General features: G+C 46.1%; 1 protein-coding gene across 1 annotated transcript; it reads left to right on the forward strand.

The window, feature by feature from the left end:
- The first annotated feature begins 11065 nt into the window (after positions 1–11065).
- On the forward strand, positions 11066–13613 carry LOC127218754 (serine protease 30). The gene is made up of 6 exons (XM_051179740.1): positions 11066–11117; positions 12055–12081; positions 12194–12359; positions 12450–12724; positions 13056–13216; positions 13368–13613. The coding sequence occupies exons 1-6, from the start codon at positions 11066–11068 to the stop codon at positions 13611–13613; spliced, it is 927 nt and encodes a 308-aa protein (XP_051035697.1).
- Positions 13614–15993: the final 2380 nt, after the last annotated feature.

Below are 15993 nucleotides of genomic sequence, written 5' to 3' on the forward strand. Positions count from 1 at the left end.
CCATGTCCTACACAGTCCATCATTTCCAGGGCTCCTGCTCCTGGGCACATGCCCAGATCAAAGTGCTAGGCCATATCTTCAGGCCTCACTGTACACATGGGACTCTGGCCCAAGAAGGGCTTGCCCTGAGCATGTCCTGCTCTGGATAAGGGACCATAAAACTCACTGGGGCTTCGGATGGAGGCCTTGGGCTATTGAGCAGTCTCAGAGGGTTGAGCCCCTGACTAGCAAATGTGCCTTTCCTTCAGCCAGCTCTGAAATCCTCTCCAGTACTGGGTGGAGACCTTCTGGCCTGTGACAAAAGTCAACACAGTAAGAACACTGTCTGCAGTGGCCCTGAGGTTTGGGGGGGGGGGGCTCCACACTCTGCTCCTGCATGCTCCTATCCCCTACTCCTCTCCTGGTGTTTTCCTTGAATTATGAACTCTTGAGGGGAACTTCCCTCCAACCCAGTGCAAAGTTTGGTTGCAAGGCTTCTCTGATAAAAAGGACATACTCATCTGGGACATCCATTCCCATCAGTTTACCTTCAGTCATGGATGCAGACAAATGTCTAAATGTCAGCAGTTGTCTTCTAACCATGAGGTTACAAGATGGCATCTGTGACACTTACCTCAATTGTGAATTTGGTGAGCTCTAGCATCCCCTGGGAGATGGGCCTCTGAGGATGCATTGGGGATGTTATCTTGGGTGAGCTGAGGTGGGAAGGTCTGCCTGTTGTGGGTGGCACTGCTCCTGGGCTGGGCTCCTGGACAGTGTAAGTGTGTGGAGGGTAAGTGGAGTAAATGACTTGACATCTTGACATTTATTGCTCTGTGCTCTCTACCATGTGACCAGCTGCTTCAAGAGTTTCCCCCACAGTTTCCTCCACCAAGTTGGACTGTAACCTCAAACTGGGTTGGAAAATAAGCCCTTTCTCCCTTGGATTTCTTTGATCAGGTAATTTGCCACAAAGAGGAAAGTGACTAATACAACAACCTAATGGCAGTGAACAAAGTTGCCAAAGCCATGGGGTGAGATGATGCATTTGGATGCAGCCTTCGCCCTAGGGAGCTCCCTGCTGTCTGCCTTCCTTTCCTTAAGCTACACCCAGTTGTTGGTGTAAAGCTGATAGCATGATCCGATCTATGGCACAGATATGAATACTTTGTTTTAGAATAGATTTGCATTTATTGATATAACTTAAGTCAATTTTGTAATATGTATATTTCTCCTCTTGTTTAGGTATTGTGTTTATAAAGCTCATTTAGAAATGTAATATATAATGTAGTACAGATTATAGATAATTACCTATAATAGTCAAAACTTAGAGTTAAGTTAGTTAGGTTTTGGAGATGTATTTGAGATAAATAGGCATTCTTCAAACCTTTCAAAGACATACAGAATATGGCACTTAAAATGGTTTAGGGTTTTTCTTGACAGTGAGACATAAATGCTCCTGCAACACCACCTGCATCAGAAAGGAAGATGGACATTGAATAAACACGTTATGGAGTTTGCTTCCAATATGGCAAGACTAGCCATTTGGACAAGATACTGCTCTTGTCTGGACTGTTTGACTTCATGGTGTATAAACTGGACATGCAGAACCCACAGGAAAGTGACTGCTGATTCAAGATGGACACTGCTACAGAGTTCCTGCTTCATGGAAGAGTCTGCCAGACATTCTGCAGGACACAGAGAAAAGTGACTGACAAACTGCCAACACAGGCAGACAGTTTAAAGTTTCCTGCTTTGCTGAGGAATCTGCCAGACACACTATGGCCTATGGGCTGAAGATGGAAGATTACAGATGAACTTCAGGTGACTGACCAGGCAGTGAGTTGTCTCTGTCATTTCTAGAGTTTATATATCAACCTTCTGTGGTCTTTGAAGGAGTTGAAGACAGATAGTTATGGTTATAGTTTTCCTTAGTTAGGATTAAAGATAAGTTACATATAAGACTTTAGACTCACAAAGATAGGATAGATGATGGAATATTTTCTTAAATCTTACTAAATGTTAATGGACTAAATATAGTTAACTGTGATTCTTACTTGATAAGTGTTGTATTATATATTTTGCTATGTTAAGGGTAAAACCCTTCTTTTTATTTAGACAGAAAAGAGGAGATGATGGGAGATGTCATTCTGTAAATATGTTTTTCATACTGGTTAATGAATAAAGCACTGTTGGCCAATAGGAAAGCAAGATAGGCAGGACTAGGAGACAAGGAGGATTCGAGGAAGTAATAAGGAGGAGTCAAGATGGAAGATGGAGAGATCAGAACGCTGGCGGCCTCTCTCTCTGGTAAGATAAGACTGCGTGGAAGTACTTAGATTAATAGAAATGGGTTAATAATTAAGACAGAGCTAGCTGATAAGAAACTAGTACCTGGCCAACAGCATTATATCAAATACAGAGTCTCTGTGTGTTATTTGGGGCTGGCGCCGCGGTGGGACCAGACCGGTGGCAGGGAAAAACTACTCCTTACACCGATCCACTGCCTGGTTAAGAGGAAGGAAAGAGAGAACATCAGAAAGGCATCATAAAGAGTCCATAGCAGAGGGAGAAAGTAGTAGACTGTGCTGGAGACCATCTCCAGGGGGTTCAGGTCCCAAAGAGGAGTGTGGAGTTGGCCAAGGGAAGGTGAATGGGGAGGGCTGCAATTTGATTGAAGAAAGGCTATATCTTTTATACTCTATAATTGTACAAAGAATTAATGGGAGAAAGGGAGCATGTGAACTGGGTTGTAGCTTGTGATCATGATTGAGCAAGCTAACATCGACCTTGACAAGTCAGAAGGCACCACAGTCATGTGTTAGTGGAAGGGCCACAAGTTTCCAAAGGAGGATGACTGCCTTTGTAGCAGTAGGAACTTTCTTTAAGACCCAGAGGGTCTAAATGCCTTGTCTAAGTCCTTGGAAAAAGGACTTTCTCAGGGTCACCAGACATTCCATTATATATTGTTGTTTTTTGTATGGTTTATTTTATCCAAATACCTAAAGCTTAAAGTGAGCAAAGACAGAGCTAGACAAATATTACTGTGAATATGAGTAGACATTAGGAATTTATAAATCACAATTATCAAGTATACCTTGATTCATTATGTACATATTACTTATCTAAAATTTCCAATAGCTTGGTGTTAATGTGTGGGAGCAGACAGAGTTATCATGCTATGTGGTTCCACAGTGGCACAGATCTTTTTCCAGATAGTTATTTTGTTTAAAGAGGCTGCCATTTTATACATCTTCATCCTTCAAAGCCCGCACAAAATTCCCAAAGCAAAAGGCATAAGGGGACTCATAACACATAGTAGAATCATTAAAAACGAAAGGAAAAGGTGCTGGCAAATTGTGATCTGCAAAGTCAAAATGCCGGAACTTAGTCAAGCAGCAATGGTCTCAACCTAATCCACACTAGGACTGAACATGGCCAGGAAAGAAGTGTGTGTGTGTGTGTGTGTGTGTGTGTGTGTGTGTGTAGCATGGGGGGAGTGAGATACGAGGACAAAGAGAGCAGGGTTATAAGGAGGATGAGTAGCTGGGGGAGGGGAGACCATGAGCTGGGGGACTTAGGGCTGGAGAGGTAGGGAGAAGGGCTAGGATGCTGTCCTGGACTCTGGCATGTATAACTTGAGATACTGAGGGAGCCTGGAGGCCAGCATGCACTCTGGTGCCTCGGTTGTCCAGTTGTCCAGTGTGCCAGTGATAATGAAAATGGTTCCTTTTTGTGGAGAGGAACCAACTTCACAAATTCCTGAGGAATGCTGGCTTTCGTCTAACTCCTGGAATTTGGAGAAATGGCATTTCCTCTAGATCTGACAGTTGGTCATATTATTCTTTATTTATAGCAAATTGTGTTCCTAGTGGCATACTTGCTTCAATAAGAGTTTTGAATTTTCAGGAAGATTTTAAGAATTAGAAAGCTCCACCCCAGCTGTGAACTGCACAGTAAAGGGCAGCCCTGAAGTCATAGAAGTCTAGCTGTTATGAATGAGGACAGTTAGATGTCATCAACATGATCAAATCACCCAGATGAAGGATTTGGGCTCCAACCTGCTCACAAGAACTTTGGACTCAATCGTTCTCCAGTTGTTCTCAGGTGTCCTTGGTTTTTATTTCATGTTAATTCAAGAGCACGTCTTCATTGTTTCTCTCTTCCCGCAGGCATCTCAGCCCACAGACTACCATGGGAAAGCATCACTACTGCCTTTGGAGAGCTTTGTGTCTTCAAGCTCCCTGAACTGCCATGGCTGGGCTGTGTGGGCTCCACATGGTGGTAGAGGAATGACTTGTCCTTCTTAAGTCACTCCTTGACCTTTGTGTTCATGGGCCATCCATCCAGGGGACTAATGATGGTTCCTTGGAGCATCTGCAAACAGCACAAGACAGAGAACAGTCCCCAGGACACAGTCACCTGCCCATGTGCCGGCCTTCAAAGAACTGCATTTGTTATGCTACTCCTTTCCAATCCCTAGTGACAGAGCATCACTTAGCCCCTGGGTCCTGTCCTGCTTCACTAATTTATATTCACTCCTTGGGTGGAACATTTGCTTTCACAGCATCACATACTGTCCAGGGGCAGGTGACTCCCAAGGAAAAGCTTTCCACCTGTGTTCATCAGCCGCTCAACACCAACACAATCTGATATCAGCTAATCAATCGATCTTTAATTATAATTGGATTGAGTCTATGGCCTTTTCCCAGGGGTCAGGACTCCACAACACCATGCATGATGTGCCCACACAAAAGGTCAAGTGAGCATGGTTGAAACCATGAGCTAAAATAAATTCCTCCTCTTTTAAGTTGATGTCAAAAGTTATGTTGTCACAGTAATATAAAAGTAAAATACAGTGAAAGCCAACAGCCCCTTGGGCTTGCCTTTTCATTTCCTGTAAAGTTTTACATGCATGCAGCAATCCTACTCTAAGATTTAGCCATGAGAAAAGAAAACAGATTCACACAAAAAACGCTATATGCAAATATTTATGGCAACTTTATTTATAACCAACACAAATTGGGAACAACCCAAATGTCTTTTAACTATTGAGTGAACAAAAAGTCACCTAGAATTCTACCCAACAATGGAAAAAAGGAACAGACAACATTAAGTCAGACGACATCCAACCCCATGGTGGCTTCTTTTACACAGAAGGATAACATCCTCCTGAGAACTCCCTGCCTCTCCCTCCTGATCACGCCACTGCTGCACTGTGGCTTCCTACTGTTTTCTGGAACCCTCCGTGACCTGTGGTCCACTTCTTCACTTCCTCCTGACCACAGGTCACCATGGTATCTACAACAGTGTGGCTGCCCAGCCCACCATCTCACTTCTTTCCTGCTTTCTCTTCCTTTCAGAACATTTATTACTATTTAACATGTTCTAGTTTCCTTGTTTTGTTTTTTTGGTGGTGGTGGTGTGGCAATTTTTTGTTTGTTTTAAGATAGGGTTTCACCATGTAGCTTTGGCTGGCCTCAAACTCACAAAGATCTGCCTGCCTCTGTCTTCCGAGTGCCAGGGCTGAAAGCATGTGTCACTACATCTTGACTCTTTAAAAATTGTTTTTTAAAATTCACAATCATTTATTTGTTTTGTGTGTTGGGGTAGTGACTCATGAGCCATGGCAGACATATGAAGTCAGAGGACAAGTCACAGAGTCTATCCTCTCCTGTGGGTCCAAGTGATCTATGTCCGTTTTCTAGCTTGGCAGCAAGCACCTGACCTTCTGAGCCATCACCAGCCCTGATCATTTTTCTTAAGAACTATTCTTAGTTTATTCAGATTCAATCTTTATCTTTTCATTTTGGAGCAATTGGTATCCCCCAAAATGTCCTTACGTGCCATAAATGTTAACAAAGTGTTATTAGTTGACAGCATTTGCTGACATGTTTGTGGATCTCTCTTTTGTTTTTTGTTTTTGTTTTTTTTTTCTTTTTTCTTTTTCTTTTTCTTTTTTTTTTTTTTTTTTTTTTTTCATTTCTCACTCGAATTTCACATTCTCTCATTAGCAGAAATCCTTTTTTCTCCTGAGACCTCCCTACCTTGTCCAGGGATCAGAAAGGTGTCCTAGGGGTTGATGAGGTCTAGAGGCCCAGTGAGGACGGGGCTCCTTGTGGGAACTGGGAAACCCTTCTGTGCCAGTTACCTTTCTTGTCACCATGACAAAATACTGGGCAGAAACACCTTAAGGGAGGGAGAACTGATTTTGGTTCACAGTTTTCAAGCTTCATGGCACAGTTCACGGTGAGAGGAGCAGGTAGCCAAGACTTGTCATGGGAGCTGAGAGAGCACGTCAGGAAGGAGTCAGGAACTGTGGCCCCCCAGGACCCACCCCTAGTGACCCACTCTGCCGATGAGCCTGCTAACCAGAGTTAGATTCTTGGGACCCCCGAGGCTTAACTGACACTTGACGTTCTCTGTCCTCCAACGCACACTGCGGCACATATGTGCTCAGGAACGAACACACACATGCACAGGAGTGCACGCACGCGCGCGCGCACGCGCGCGCACACACACACACACACACACACACACACACACAGAGAGAGAGAGAGAGAGAGAGAGAGAGAGAGAGAGAGAGAGAGAGAGCTAGTGAAACATGAGCCTGTGAGTACATTTCATGCTCAGCCCACAAAGCTATTCTTCCTTTAGTTTGGTCAATATCTGGTCTCCGTATGCTCGCAATGGAAAAACCCCACCCCGTAAAAGGCCTCCCAGGAAGACACCAACTCAGGTGTTAGTTACTAAGGGAAAAATTAACCAAAACCTCCATCAACCTTTCTCATTCTAAGCCAGGCATGGCAGTCCATGCCTGTAACCTCTATACTCAGGTTGTAGAAACAGGGGAACGAAAGTTCAAGGCCAGCCTTAGCTATATAACACGTTTGAGGTTACATGAGTCCTTATCTCAAACCTTATAAAAAAATGACAAGTCACACAGCTAGGAAACACATTGCTATGTCCCACTAGCTTTGTGAGGAGACAGCCTGTGACGAATGGTTATGGTAACAGTTGCTTTGGTTACTTCTCATCGACCTGAATCCATTTTTTTTTTTTTTTTCTGAAAGCACTGACTTTGCTTCACTTTCCAGAGGTCCAATAGTGACATCTCTGTCTCCATGTTGTGTCTTTCCCCTTCCCAGCCTAAACCTTTGCATCTATATGTGGATGTGCAGATCGTTGGAGGGATACTTTATCCAAAGTTGTGAGACACGGTGGACATGGCCTGCTGCATGTCAGGGCTAGCGTGTGACTTCTGCTCCACCCTTGTGCAATCCTGCAGCTTTTCCTTACCTGTCATCAGGCCCAGAGGAACCACAGGGCCAGGATGTTTGTACAGGACAAGGCACCGTCAGCGAAGAACAAAGCAGACCCTAGGATCAGCTGACCATTCTTCCAATTGACCTGCCCCTCACACAAGTAGGAAGACATCTTTTGACATTGTGCCTTGGTCAGCAGAAAATTACAAGAATCTATCCTCCCCAAAATAACTAAAAGTCTGCCTTTCTCCTTATTCAAAGCAGCTCCCCAGCCCCAGCTGACTGGTATGTTCTCAGCTTTTGACTAGATGCCATTCCAGTTCGTCTCTTGCTCAACTCACTCATGGCTAACCCTATTCTGCTGTCCCTCTCTCCCCCTGGTGGGACTGCTTGTTTTATTGATTGGTGCCCAGAACTGTTGAAGTAAAAAGGACATAACTTGGAGTCTGAGGAACTGGGTGGGGCAGCTGTAAGTTAGGGTTCCTGGGGAGGCAGAAAAGGTGTGAGCCCATGGGCTGTTGACTGCTGGGAAGGGACAGGGGCTGCCCCCTCCCTAGGGACAAAAGTCTGGAGCTGGTGCTGTCATTAAGCTGACTTTACTATCTCACTTTAGTTTCGAAACGAACACCTGCTGTTTCTTGGGCAGTCACATCTCTCTCTGACTGGGTGACTCAGAATTGGGTGTTGCCACTCTGAGGATTTTTGTTTTGTTGTTTTTTTAAGTCACACTTTGTTATTTAGGCGGGCCTCAAATTCTCTGTGTAGCAAATGACAATGAACTCCTGGTCCTCCTGCCTATTCCTCACAGATGCTGAGATTACAAACTTGTACCACCAGGGCCAGTTCATGTGGCCCAGAATCTGAACCCAGATCCTCATGAATGCTAGGCAAACACTCTGCTAATTGAACTATATCCCCAGTCCCTTACTCGGAATTTTTGAGACTTTGTTTTAATTTTTATCTGTAAGATTAATGAACAAAACGAAAGGGGTCCATAGTCTTTTTTTTTTTTTTTTTTTTTTTCTTAAGAGGGAGAAGGCACATGTGTACACAGGTATAAAAGGATCTCACTAAACCTAGAGCTAGGCTGGCAGCAAGCCCTAATGCTCCTTTCATATGTATTCTTCACATGTCAACTTTACAGGCAAGTGTGGCCATGCCTGGCTTGTGTGTGTGTGTGTGTGTGTGTGTGTGTGTGTGTGTGTGTATGAGTCCGGGGTGGGGGTCAGGCATATGTGTGCCACTGTGGCACTCATGTTGAGATCAGAGGTCAACCTTTGTAGGTTGGTTCTTGCCTCTCCTTGTTTGAGGTCTCTTCCTATTGGGTAAGCCAGACTTGCAGACTATTGCTTCTGAAGATGCCTCCCCCCCTCCGTCTCCATCTCTCATCTCTCAGGAGGGGCACACTGTGATCATAGACACTTGTGAGACCCCCAACTAATGTCCTCATGCTTGCACAGCAAACACTCCTACCCACTGAGAGAAGCTTGTTTCTCACACACCCTTCTACCAGGATGCTATGTCTTCACAGGCTCAGCACAACGGAGCCAACTTCCTGAAGCTTGAATTGAGAACTTGATGGGTCCTTTGTCACCTTCACAAGAGGCAGGAAGTCAGATTAGTTCAGCACAGCTCAGTATCTGGTGTTGGCTCAAACTGTGAGAGTCTAACCTTAAGAGTTTATTTTAGGCTTTTTGTTTTGTTTTGTTTTTTTGAAACAGGGTTTCTTATGCAGCCCTGGCTGTCTTAGAACTCACTCTATAGACTTGGCTTGGCCTCGAACTCACAGAGATCCACCTGCTTCTGCTTCCCAAGTGCTGGGATTAAAGGTGTGCACCACCTCGTTTATTTTAGGCATATTTAAGCACAGAAAAATCTGGTGAAAACCTTTCTGGTGAAAATTCAATCCCATATGGATGACAAAGCATATATAAATCTCCCTGAGGAACAAAGTGAGCTAAATACAGATCACCCATGGCTCCTGTGAGGGCTAAAGTTATGTCTTAGGTTTAAATTATCGTGCTTAAGACCACCTATAAAACAAAATGCCTCTGCTCTGTAAGCCCCACTTGCCCAAGGACAGATAACTTCCTGTAAAGTTGGGGGATGTTCATGTAGGATAACAAGCCACGTGTCATTTCTATGAACCAGGTTTGTTGTTGCTTGATTACTTATAGATGGGAGGTACATAGGTAGGAAATACATCAAGATGTATGCTTGTCCCCGATTGGACCAGGCAGGGAGCATAGCCCTGTGAGTTTTACTTTTACAAGCACCTCTATAATGTAATTCATGGACATTTTCTGGAAGTCCTAGGTATAGGCCTGGCCAGTATTAAATAAAGCTGCCTCCAAGAACTCTTTCCCTATTTGAGTTGTTTGCTCCCGCATTTGTCATCATGATGACATATGGCTAACACGGGAGGTGATGAGAGCAGTTTCCCCGGTGAAGGAGTCATTAGATTGTAACATGTTAACGGGCCTCGTTCACCTGATAGGCAGAATTCTTCCACAAGGAGACAACTTTATTATTTGACTAGCCTCAACATAATGAGGCTCTTTTTGGCATATCATTAGGGATTCACTGTTTCATATTTTATTTGATATATTTGATCACTTGACAGCATTGCCCCTACTGAGGCTCAAAGTGAGGTTCCTACCTTCAGGCTTTGAGGAGGAATCATTCATGTTACAGATGAGTGCCTAAGGCTCAGAGGTGATATGCTTCAAATCCAGGTGTATCTAGCAGGGGCCACAAGGTCACAGAAACCCTAAGCTATGTGAACAATGAGAATTTTATGCAAAGAAAATCAGCTTGGTCTAAAGTCTAAGAAGTTAACTACAGCTAAGAGAATAGGGAGAGCTGGCCTGGAACTGTTGACATATAGAGATGCATGAGGGGAAGATATGAGCTTGAGATAGCAGGCTGCCTGTGCCTGTATCTGAGGTAAGGCAGTGCCACGTTTGCCCTGGGCATTCAGGAAAACTGCCAGTGGGGGGCCAGGGCACTCCATGGCCTCCAGGAGTCAGAGGCTAGCGATATATGAGGGCCGCTAGAGCAAAGACACCTCAGAATTAGATTCAGGACCCTGGTACTAGTCAAATCCCACTGAGGGTTCGTTGGGATCCTGGCTTGAGGCCTTGTGAGGCACTAAGGCCATGACAGCATCCTCAGCAAGGCTGGAGACTGGCCTGAGTGTCACTTCTGTCCCTAGAATCAAATTTCCCTAGTAGGAGATTTGGAGTATCTATACCAACACAGGACATTACTTCCTGGAGTATTTCTGAGTTGATACTTCCTGGACTGGAGGGTAAACCCTGGCTACATTTGTTTCCATAGTGACCAACCAGGCCTCCTGTGGGTTCCTTCTTCTTAAACACGGTTGCCCAAGGGAGGGCTATGAGTCATAGCGGTGAGATGGGAGTCTGAATTTAGGTGTTCCTGGCTCATCTCTATGAGTTTGGTGAGGGACAGAGAGGGCCAGGATCTGCTGGCAGCCATCTGCAGAGCCCTGGGTCTCTTAGACAAAGTGGGTAAAGCAATGGGGGTTCCCCCACCTTCCTGAAGGATAGGTAACTTTCCTATGTTAACCTCACAGGTGGACTGACACACAGCTCCCATTGCCTCTGGCTCCCGACGGACCATGAGTTCCTTGGCCTTCACCAAACCACATCACTGGAGCTGCAGGAGAGAAGCCTGAATGGGTAGGTCCTGTCAGATAATTGGGTTCCAGTTTGATTACCTCTAAAGTCTGAAATGCAACCCACCCTTAGAGTGAGCCAAGGACTCTGACCCACTGTGCTGTGGATCAAAGAGGAGCCATGAAGTTCTGGTCAAGGTACATCTTTCTGCTTCTTCTGCAGTCTCTCCCAGGTAAGCAGTGTTATTCTTCAGTCATCCCCCAATTCTTTGCCCCATGATGGCTTCAACACCCTTCCTCCATCATCCTGCTTCCTTACGAATCTCAGCTGCTCTCCCTAGACAACTGGAAGAGGGCTGAGAGTAGGAGGCCAGAACCCCATGTGTCCATTGACCCTATGAGGGATGCAGGAGGAGACAGAATCAAAAAGGGGATTGGGTGGCTATTCCTGAGTGCAGCAATGTCCCTGAGCCATGTCTTATGGGGATGGCAACTTTGTGGATGAAATGTTGACCCCAGACCCCTTCTCTTGTTTTCTTTTTTTTTTCTATTAGATTTTTTTTTAAATTCTATTAGAATTTCATGTGTAGACAATTTATTTTGATCATATCCATCTCCTACATGACCCTCCCCAACGTGTAACTTCATCATCACCATCATCTCTTCCTTCTCCTCCTTTTCTTTTGCTGTAATTCTCTGGGTCCAGATACTGCTGTCCACGTGTGCATGGGTGTGGGGCCATCCACCGGAGCACAGGAAACTTACCAGTGGTCACACCCCCAAAGAAAATTACTCTCTCTCACCTATCATCAGCCATTAGCTCCTCAGCAAGGGTAGGCCTTGGGAGCCACACCCCATGCACACTGGAGTGTTGACTGCCTGATCTTGGTTAGGTCTTGTGTAGGTTACTACAGCTCCTGGGAGTAGCTATATGAAGGCAACAGCCATGCCATGTCCAGAAGATAGTATGCCCCAGATCTCTTCCCCATCATGCTGTGTGTGTCCTTCCTGCCTTCTCTTCTGTGACGTCCTGGAACTTGGGAGGATGTCGATGCCGATACAGAAGTCCCATTAGGCTTGAGCACTCTGTTGCTTATCCTCAGTATTTTGGCCATTTATGAGTGTCTGCATTAACCACAGCTCATTGAGAAACTTTCTCTTGTTTTTTAGGGGGCCGCGGGGATGTGTTGCCTTCAGGTAATGACCGACCCGGAGTGTCCCAGGGAAGGGTCAGGGCAGGGGATGGAAGAAGATGTTGGAGGTGGTGGGTCCCAGGCAGGATTGGCTTTCTGAAAAGGTCCTTCTGCAGTGTGTGGTCGTTCTGGAAATGCTGGGAAGATCGTGGGTGGCCAAGATGCTCAAGAAGGGGAGTGGCCTTGGCAGGTCAGCCTGTGGATAGCTGCAGAGGGCCACATCTGTGGGGGCTCTCTCATCCACCCAGGGTGGGTGCTCACGGCTGCCCACTGCTTCAGCAGGTAAGTGAAGTAGGGGTGCAGAGTGGCTGCCATTCTCCTTACCTCGTCCTTTCGGCAGATGCCTCAATGGGCTGGCTTGTCTCTTCCTAGGTCTCAGAATCCTAGCTTCTACCAAGTGAAGGTTGGAGGACTGACACTCTCCCTTTTGGAAGAAGACATAACCTTAGTGTGTGTGAGGAACATCTTTTTGTACCCCAGCTACCTCTGGGGAGACACAATGTCTGGTGGAGACATTGCCTTGGTACAGCTGGACACTCTTCTGAAACCCTCTCAGTTCACCCCCGTCTGCCTCCCAGAAGCTCAAGCTCCTCTCACCCCTGGGACTCTCTGCTGGGTGACAGGCTGGGGGTCCACCCAAAAAGAAGGTGAGGAAATACGTTCATACTCAGTCCCTACTCCTGCCCATGGGAAGACATGGCTAGGGAAGTACTGCCAAATTGTGGGGTTTGCCTTGACCAAGGTACTTACTCATGACAGATTTGGGGAACCCCATCCAGTGCCTAGGATTCTGCCTACTGCAGAAATGGGTAAGCTGAGACCCAGCTGCCATGAGATTTTGGAAGCTGGCACAGCTCACGGGGCGGACTGGACTTGAACTCTGTTCTTGACTCTGTTTCCTGGCTTTAGAACATGGGAGGGACAGAGAACTGTGTTGTCTGTCAGGGTGTACTCAATCCAGGCCTCTCTTTGGTCCAGACCTATCGAGTGTCCTCCAGGAGTTAGCTGTGCCCCTCTTGGACTCAGAGGATTGTGAGAAGATGCACCATATCTGGAAGACCAGTCTGCCAGGGAAGCGATTCATCCAGGCAGATATGCTCTGCGCTGGCTTTGCAGAGGGCCAGAAGGACTCCTGCCAGGTGACAGCAGCCCTCTGGTCCTCCCTGGCATCCCATGACCCACAACCAGGGCCTTTTAGGAAGACCAGGACAGTCACCAAGTTTCTGTGGCCTTGGCAGAGGGTGTCTTTAAAATGTTTCTCTTGACTGGGCTCTCCTCCTTCTCCCTCAGGGTGACTCTGGGGGACCACTGGTCTGTGTCATCAACAGTTCCTGGATCCAGGTCGGGGTCACCAGCTGGGGATTTGGCTGTGCTCAGCCATACAGGCCCGGTGTCTACACTAGGGTGCCAGCTTATGTAGACTGGATTCAGAGAACCTTGGCAGAGAACCACACTGACACCTGCAGGTCCCACTCTGGGGCACACCTATTATTGCTTCTAGTGTTGCTGGCCTTAGCCCTGCCAAGGGCCCTGTGAAGTACGAGCTCTATAGTACTGGATCCTCTGCTGGTGGGACAGGAGACTTGGAAGCTGAGAGAAGACACTGAGAAATGGTGGGCTTGCAGATGGCACCTGGGAGGTGTTGGACTGAAGTGACTTGAGGAGTTTTAAAGACATAGCAGCTACTCACATGTCACTCACCACAGGTCTGGCCCTCATTCAGTTCTACCTGTGTTAACTCTTTCAGTCACACAGCAGTGCTGCAGCAGGGAAGTAAGGAAGCTCAGAGAGGCTGTGAACTTTCTACAGTCACACAGCTAGCCGACTGTAGAACCTCTGTCAGACAAGTGTGGATCAGAACCTGTGCTCCTGCCCCTAGGAAGTCTCACCATGTACCACATACCGGCCTCAGCCACCTAAATGAATGCATCAGAGGCATGCACCACCACAACTTGGCTCTTATTCTTTGTTTGTTCATAATGCAGCCTTGTTCTGAAAAAAAAAAATAGAAATCCTTTGACATGGAGCTGGAAAGGTGGCCTAGCAGTTAAGAGACTTCCAGAGGACCAGAGTTCGATTCCCAGCATCCACATCATACAGCTTACAACAGCAGGAGGTCCTGCTTCTGCCCTCTGAGGACATACACATAGAATAAATCATTGTTAAAAAGACTTGTTTATTTTATGTGAATGGGCGTTTTGTTTGCATGTGTAGTACCCATTCACATCCCTCCCCCGCTTTTTGTTTTGTCTTTGGAGAGTTTCTCTAAGTAGTCCTTGGCTGTCCTGGAATTCACTCTGTAGACCAGGCTAGCCTGGAACTCAGAGATCTGCTTGCCTCTGCCTCCTCTGCTTGTATTAAAGACATGTGCCACCACCACCAGATCTCTTGAAATTAGGATCACAGATTAGAGTTACAGACAGTTGTGAGCTGCCATGTGGGTGCTGGGAATCGAACCTGGGTCCTTTGGAGGAACAGCTGGTGCTCTTAGCCACAGAGCCCCCAAAATAAGATAAATATTTTAAGAAATCCTTTGACATATTAGCTTTACAGCTGCTGGATCCAATCACAAGATGCAGGAGTGTGCATCAGACTACACTGACTTTCCCTCATCTTTCTCTAGCAATTCATTTGCATTGCATTTTCTAAAAGCATCTGGCCATGTACAACGTACATCAAATTAGTAAGTTGTCATGTACTGTTTGAGCTCTCTGAGAAGCTGGATCTGGGAACAGGGTTGCCCCCAACCCCACTTCAGACCCAAGCATGTTCAAATGTCCTTCAAGACCCCTTGTCTAGGAATGGGTTGGCCCCGGGAAAGGTAAACAGCAAACAGTGTCAGAGTGAAAATGTGTGCACAGCTAGAAACTGGAGCATTTCCAGCACGTTTCCTTGCTTATCCTTTGATATAAAAGTGGTTGCCGTGGGAGAGAGCAGTGGGAAGTTGAGCCAAGGAGGGAGAGCACAATTGGGAATCCAGAGGATGCTGTGAAGACCTGCTTTATGATGCCATCTCTATCAGTTGCTGTTTGTTCTTTTACTTGGAGGCCTCACCAGAGGGAATACTCTACTCTGCTAGGACTCACCCTATTGGGAACTCTAGCCTCTCAATAGGGCTCCTCTAGTCAATAGACGGGATGTGTTGAGCACTTAATTCAATGATGTTTTGCTTTCACTTGCTATTTACTCATTAACTTTAGCTTGCTATATGCTTAATAACCTAACTCACTTACAACTAAAAGCATGGCTGCCTAGTAAAAATAGCCCTTCACAGGCTGGAGAGATGGCTCAGAGGTTTAGAGGACTGGCTGATCTTCCAGAGGGCCAAGGTTCGATCCCTAGCAACCGCATTGTAGTTCATTAGGGTCTGTAATTATGGTTTCAGAGGATCTGACACCCTCTTCTGGCCTCCATGGGCACTGCATGTGTGTAGTATATATACATGCAGGCAGAACACCAATATTCATAAAATAAAAATAAAGTCTTTAAAAATTAAAAAAAAGTCCTTGGCCCCAGAAGACTTTTGAAGTCCAGGCCTGGGGAATTTGCCTGCGTCTCTCCTGTGTCTTCACAGCTAGAATCACTGCTGTCCTGTCAACTCTCCTGTGTGGTTCTAGCAAAACTCCCATGTGAATATATATATTCATTACAACTCGAGAGCCAGGAACCCTTTGGTGCTTTTGGTGTCAGCCTCAGCATGCAGTTGCCGTGGGCACTGACTGGCCAATTAGAGTCTTCATTCTGCCAACTCTGGCCTGTGAAACACCTATCACAAGTTCCTAACCTACAGGCGGCTGTAGGAGCTGTCCACAACAGCTATGGGTGCCATCACCAACTTGGTGGTATGTGCCCTCTACCTAGGTTTTAGCAGATGCACAAAAGGACACCAGATTTTCAGAGAAAGAGACATGTAAAA

This window comes from Phodopus roborovskii, unplaced genomic scaffold (assembly GCF_943737965.1).
Source record: "Phodopus roborovskii unplaced genomic scaffold, PHOROB, whole genome shotgun sequence".
NCBI lineage: Eukaryota > Metazoa > Chordata > Mammalia > Rodentia > Cricetidae > Phodopus > Phodopus roborovskii.

Excerpts from the sequence above, each read along its gene's own strand:
- LOC127218754 (XM_051179740.1), top strand. The coding sequence starts at position 11,066 with ATGAAGTTCTGGTCAAGGTACATCTTTCTGCTTCTTCTGCAGTCTCTC. Across the intron at positions 12,360-12,449 it reads GCTGCCCACTGCTTCAGCAG|GTCTCAGAATCCTAGCTTCT; the intron begins GTAAGTGAAGTA and ends GTCTCTTCCTAG. Across the intron at positions 13,217-13,367 it reads GCCAGAAGGACTCCTGCCAG|GGTGACTCTGGGGGACCACT; the intron begins GTGACAGCAGCC and ends CTTCTCCCTCAG.